We start from the raw sequence: 7073 nt of genomic DNA on the forward strand, positions 1-7073 counted from the left end.
GATACATATAACAATTTACTTAATTTTTTTTGTTTTTACATTTTTTTTCTTTCCATGATGGCACGTGAGGCCCCGCCTCACCTGCCTCCCCTGACTGCACGTCACTGTACTGAAGCATTAAGGAGTGGGACTCTCCAGGACTGGCTACTGTGTGCTCAAACAACTACCAGGTAGAATCTATTAGCAGATAATGCGGTATCATCTCTTTCTCTTTCGGACTTATCAGGTCGGTAGTGCTCGAAGTGAGGGATGAGGAAAAAACTAACCTAGAACCGCTGTATGCCAGCAACATTAACTAAAAATGTGTAAAAGTAGCCTAAAAAGCTAGCATGCTAATGCATGCTAACATTAATGTTAATGTAAAAAATATATATATATAATATAGTGTGTGTATATATATACTGTATATATATATATATATATATATATATATATATATATATATATATATATATATATATATATATATGTGTATTTTCTAGACTATATAGGCCGCACCCACTAAATTTTAGAAGACATATTTCCCCATATATTAGTTCCACCCGTCTATAGGCCGCTGATATACATATTGCGAAAATATTTTTTTGGACAGTAAGATTCTGTAAATTTTTATTTACATACCTTAATTGTTTCCAAACCGTGTCTGTAACACGGCAGTAAAACGAAAGATCAAACAAAACTGAAGTCATCGTCATAGACCCACTAGCTGCGGAAGCTAGCTCTCCAATCAACTAAACAGACTCAATAACTCCACTTTGACCTTTTGGTGAATTTACTGAGGAATTAGTGAAAATGGAACAACACAAAAAGAATGCCATTGTTAGTTAATATTACTAACACAGACACTCATAAACGTGTTAGCAAATAAGCTAACGCTAACATTGCTAGTTTGATAACATTATGATAGCACGTACAAATATGCATGAAAAAAAACACTCCTACGGACATCTCACATTAGACGGTTTAGTAAGTAAGAATTGTTTTAGTTATACTGTAAAACTTACAAACATAGCTTGGAGTTGGCTAGAAGACTGAACAGCACTGCGGTTAAAAAAAAAAAAAATAGCACTGCCGGTAAATAGAAGGACAGTGAAGCACCCGCAGTGAGCCAACTCGTCCCAAAAATGGCATAATACAACAAAAAAATAAAACACCCTCTCAGTGTTTTTTTTTTTTAAATTAAAATACTTTTTTTTATCGCCGTCAGTGAAGAAAATTCCATTAATTAGCCGCTCCGTCTCATAAGCCGCAGGGTTCAAAGTGTAGGGAAAAAAGGCTGCACATAGTCCATATAAATATACCGTATTTTTCGGACTATAAGTCGCTCCGGAGTATAAGTCGCTCCGGAGTATAAGTCGCACCGGCCGAAAATGCACAATAAAGAAGGAAAAAAACATATAAGTCGCACTGGAGTATAAGTCGCATTTTTGGGGGAAATTTATTTGATAAAACCCAACACCAAGAATAGACATAGAGAATTTGTGGGGTATTGTGAAGAAGAAGCTGAAAGACACCAGACCCAATAATGCAAATGAGCTAAAGGCTGCTATTGAAGCATCCTGGGCATCAATAACACCTCAGCAATGCCACAGGCTGATTGCCTCCATGCCACGCCGCATTGATGCAGTAATCCGTGCAAAAGGATTCCTAATCAAGTACTGAGTGCATTAGTTGACATTTTCAAATGTTTGATTTAGGTTTGCTGTTATAAATCTTTTTTTTTTACTTGGTCTGAGGAAATATTCAAATTTTTTGAGATGGGATTTTTGAGTTTTCTTAAGCTGTATGCCATAATCAGCAATATTAAAATAATAAAAGGCTTGCAATATTTCAGTTGATGTGTAATGAATCCAGAATGTATGACATTTTTGTTTTTTTAATTGCATTACAGAAAATAAAGAACTTTATCACAATATTCTAATTTTCTGAGACAGTCCTGTATATATATTTTTAAATATATTGTTATGATTTGTTATGACGTGTGTATATATGTATGTATATATATATATATATATATATATGTATGTGTGGGGAAAAAAAATCACAAGACTATTTCATCTCTGGAGATGAAATAGTCTTGTGATTTTTTTCCCCCACACATACATATATTGCGCTCTACTACGGTATCGAGCACTATTTTTTGGATAACCTTATTAAGACATATATATATATATATATATATATATATATATATATATATATATATATATATATATATATATATATATATATATATGTATATATATATATATATATATATATATTTATTTATTTTAATATCTAATCTCAGAAATTATAATTGATTTAGAATCAGATTAAAAAATAATTTGGATGTGAATCGTTTTCTTTGAGCATCCCATCAGTAAATACCATAGTGTAGAATCGTGACCAAAGTAGTATAATAAGTATTGAAGAACTATATGGATAAATTGATGTTGTTGTTGTGCTGGGACTCTTCACCCGTGAGCGTACTCCGGTTAGGGAATAAGGACACCGTTTTACGTTTCAACTTCTTTATATGTGACCTTGTAGCAGCAGCAGCTAAGCACACTCTACATACACACTGTTCAACACATTGCCCGAAGGACCCCGAGAGGTAAACATAGCTGCCCGGTAAACTGCCTGACTCAAAAAAACTCAACTTAAAGGTGCATGACTACATTAGTAACTTGTTTACGTGAGCAATAATATAGTCAATTATATTCAACAATTAACATTAACTAGGGAACTTTATCTTCTATCTTAATCACTGACAGAGGGAATTTATAACAGCCGCCCCCTAAATAGCATGGCAATTTTGAAACAAACATAAATTCCCACAGCAATCCTTTAACCAGGATTATCTTCAGGAAGAGCTGACAGCTGGACCAGCCGAGCAACTGGTCTCAGGTAAGTCTTCTTGCCAACTTTGACTTCAGCAGTCCGTATACATCCATCATCACTTGCATTCAACTTTACCACCCTCCCCATTGGCCAGTGAGCACGTGGAAGCTGAGGATCAACAATCATCACAACTGTGTCCAGGGGGATATGATCTGTGTGTTGGCGCCATCTCTGGCGGGTTTGAAGAGAGGGCAAGTAGTTCCTGATAAACTGTGTCCAGAAGTGGTCGGCCATCATCTGGCAATGACGCCAGCGCCTCCTGGTGAGGGTGTCAGGGGCATAGGTAACTTGTGGAAGAGAGGCATCCTGCCGCCCCATCAACAACATGCTGGGCGTCACTGGGTCTGGATCGGCCACATCCGAGGATACGTATCCTAAAGGCTTGGCATTGAGGATGCCTTCCACTTCGATGAGGAGTGTGAGCAGAACCTCTGCTTGGAGCACTTGTGCACCTATGACCACTTGTAGGGATTTCTTGACTGATTGGATCTCACGCTCCCAGACACCACCAAAGTGGGGAGATGCTGGCGGGTTAAGACGAAACTTAATCTGTTTTTCTGCAAGCCGCTCCTGCAACTGTGACTCCATTGCTGCAAATGCCTCCTTCAGCTCCTTATCTCCCCCTCGGAAGTTAGTCCCTTGGTCAGAGAGGACCTCAAAGGGAGTGCCTCTCCGTGCGATGAACCGTCTCAGTGCGAGGAGGAAAGCATCTGTGTCGAGGCTGGTGAGTAGATCCAGATGTATACATCTCGTCGTGAGACATTTGAAAATGATCCCCCAGCGCTTTTCACTTCGCCTCCCAGCCTTGACCATGTACGGTCCAAAGCAGTCCACGCCTGTTGAGAAGAATGGAGGTTTGAGCAGCCGCAGACGGGCTGAGGGCAGGTCTGCCATCCTCGGCACCACTGGCTTCCCTCTCCACTTCATGCAACCAGTGCAAGCTCTCTGATACTTCTTGATAGCCTGCCTTCCTCGCAGAACCCAGTAGTAGCGCCTCATCTCTGCAAACACCCTATCAGGTCCAGGGTGGTGTAGCTGAGCATCCATCTCTTTAATGAGGAGTGTGGTGACTGCATGACGGGGATCCAACAGTATTGGGTGAATGTCAGTGGGGCTAGAGCTGTCTAAACGGCGCAGGCGTCCTCCAACCCGTATAAGACCCAATGTAGGGTCTAATTCTGGGGCGAGCGTACTCAGCCTGCTGCTGGGTGGTACAGGCTTGCCGGCTCTGAGGCATCTGATTTCTTCAGAGAAGCCGTCTGCTTGGCTGGTTTTGAGCAGGTGGACTTCAGCATCTCTTAGGTCACACAGAGGTGAAGCAGGGTCAGCTGCCGCCCCATGAAGAGACTGTTGCGTAGCCTTGACCAACTCTCTCCAGCTGCTGAATCGGGTGAGATCTGGTATCTTGGATGGTGGGCTGGTCTGTGTGAGAGCACAAAAAACACTGTGTTTTAACTCACCACGGTCCTCTGGCTCTGTGATGCTAGGACATGATGGCCATTCATCCGGTGGACGGCGAAGGAATGCTGGTCCCTGGATCCAACGATTTGGCGCAGCCAGCTCAGCTAACGTCTTGCCACGGGTGAGATCGTCGGCCGGATTGTTAGCTGTATCCACATACCTCCAGGTGTGTGAGGCAGTCAGCTCCTGGATCTCAGAAACCCTTGTTCCCACAAAAACCTTGAACCTGCACGACTGAGATGTCAGCCAGGTGAGAACTGTTGTGGAGTCAGTCCATAAGAAGGTCTGGGCAATACACAAGGTGAGCTCTTTGTGAAGGAGGGAGGACAGCTGGGCTCCTGTCAGCGCGGCACAGAGCTCCAACCGTGGCATTGACTGCTGGCGTTTTGGGGCCACTCTAGACCTTGCCATCACAAATGAGACATAGACAGTGTCATTAGTTCTTGTGGTGAGATATGCCACTGACCCGTAGGCTTGCTCAGAGGAGTCACAGAAGACGTGGAGAGTGTACTCTGTGGTGTCAGTAGCAAGCTCCAATGGTGCATAGGTTCGAGGGAGGGAGATGTTGGCCAGCTCGGGGAGTTCTCTCTCCCAGCTGGACCAGGCCTGGAGGATGTCAGGAGGGAGATTCGGGTCGTCCCAGCTCCTCTTCTTTGCCCACAGTCTCTGGACAAGAATCTTGGCCCGTGTAGTGTACGGGATAATGATCCCGATCGGATCATACTGGCGGGCGAGTACCTTATAGATGTACCGCATAGTAGGGGTCTCACTCTCTGGAGGCTTTGGCTTGAAACCGAGCCGATCAGATGGACAATACCACCGCAGACCAAGGGCCGGCTCCTGTGGATCGTTGCTCTTCTCGGCCAGCCACAGCTCTGTACTTTCAGATTGGGCACTGGAAGGCAAGTGGGAGACAACACATGAGAAGTTACTTGCCCACTGTCGAATCTCAAATCCTCCTGAGGCCAGACATTGTCGCATCTTGTCCACCAGGAGCTTGGCTGACTCAGTCGTTGACAGGCTCTGCAGACAGTTGTCCACGTAGAAAGACTGTTCGATGGACTGCAGGACGTCTTCATTTCCTGCAGCACATTCTTTAACATGTTTTTGCAGAGCAAATGTTGCACAACACGGGCTGCTCGTGGTACCAAATGGCAACACCTGCCATTGGTATACGTCAGGCTGTTTCTGCCTTTGCAGGTTTCTCCAAACAAACCTCAGCAACGGCTGGTCCTCCGGTAGAAGCCGAACTTGGTGGAACATGGCTCGGATATCTCCACTGATGGCGACAGCGTGCTGGCGGAACCGCAGGAGGACCCCGATGAGAGATGGGCCGAGGGTTGGACCTGGGAGAAGCTGCTCGTTGAGAGAGAGACCACCATGATTAAAGGAGCAGTCAAAGACAAGGCGATGTTTGCCATTGTGATGGACGAGGTGATGAGGTATGAACCATGACTCACTGGAGCGGTTTCCCTCTCCCTCCTGGAGCTTTGTGACACACCCACCATCTATAAGCTTCTGGATCTCTGCTTCGTATATTTTAGCTTTGACAGTGTCTTTAAGCAGTCGTCTCTCTGTGCTGCGTAGCTTTGGCATCACTGCTTCAACATCTGCTTTTAGTGGTGGTGCGCCTTTTACCCGGAGCAGGGGTGTAGTGTAGCGAAGTGTGTCACCAACCTTCACTCTCTTAGTGCGTGCTTCCAAGACGCTCACCGCTTCCTGGTCCAGGCGAGACCGCACTGCTAGCCGCTCGCTACGGAATGGGAGCACATCAAGCTGCCAGAGGCGTTCGACTTGTTGGTAGATGTCATCTGGTGTAGGCTTGAAGGCGGTGTAGTAGCATGATGCAGCGGGGGACTGTGAACCATCTGGGCCTTGGAGTGTCCAGCCGAGTGCTGTATGGATAGCCACGGGTCCTCCCTTTGGGCCAAACCTCACAGGTTCCGTAGCAGTGATCAGGTGAGTGTAATCTGCACCAAGGAGCAGCAGTGGTTGCACCTTATTAAAGGTCTGCAGTTGTAATCCTCTCAGGTGGCGGTAGCGTCTCTGGAGCGCTGCTATTGGATAAGATTGCTCTGTCAGGGTAAGTCGACCTGCTGTGTAGGCCCTCTCAACCAAATGCTGCTGTGATGGTGATGCTGGAGAAGCTACATGAAAGTCGACTGATGCTCCAGTGAGGTGAACCACATCCTGACGAACAGTCCGCAGGGTGAGGGACTCTGCTCTGCCTCTGAGCTTCAGGTCTCGAACTGCAGCCGGGAGTATTATAGTGCGTTCAGCTCCATCATCGAGGATTGCATAGGTCTGCAGTGATCTGGTCCCATGACTGATGATGATTGGCACCACCTTGAGGTATACTTTCCCTCCCTGCATCGAGTTAGCCACTGAGGTGCAGTCTTTGGGTGTGATGAGGAAGATTTGGGGGCCCGGCCTGGTGATGTCATGCAGCACTCTCAGGTGGATCTCCTGACACTCACTGCAAGGTTTCTTTAACGTGCAGCTCTCTTCATCGTGGTTAGTACGGCCACAGTTACGACAGCGCTTTCCGCCTGTTATCCACTTCTCGATTTCCTGTGTTGAGCGTTGAATAATATCTGGACACTGCGACAAGTAGTGCTCTGTACTCTTGCAGAAGAGACACATCCTTTTAAACCTTTGTTGCTTAGCTGCTGGCCGAGTCGTTTCGGCTGATTTGGGCTGGTCTGCACCGTGATACACAGAAACAGGCC

General features: G+C 45.4%; 1 protein-coding gene across 1 annotated transcript; it reads right to left on the minus strand.

The window, feature by feature from the left end:
- Positions 1–2829: 2829 nt before the first annotated feature.
- LOC140679834 (uncharacterized) lies at positions 2830–6308 on the minus strand. Its single transcript, XM_072916128.1, has 2 exons — positions 5805–6308; positions 2830–5700 (listed from the first exon to the last, which is right to left on the minus strand). The coding sequence occupies exons 1-2, from the start codon at positions 5850–5852 to the stop codon at positions 2830–2832; spliced, it is 2919 nt and encodes a 972-aa protein (XP_072772229.1). The 5' UTR covers positions 5853–6308.
- Between the last annotated feature and the right edge of the window lie 765 nt (positions 6309–7073).

Source organism: Nerophis lumbriciformis, linkage group LG26 (assembly GCF_033978685.3).
Source record: "Nerophis lumbriciformis linkage group LG26, RoL_Nlum_v2.1, whole genome shotgun sequence".
NCBI classification, from domain to species: Eukaryota; Metazoa; Chordata; class Actinopteri; order Syngnathiformes; family Syngnathidae; genus Nerophis; species Nerophis lumbriciformis.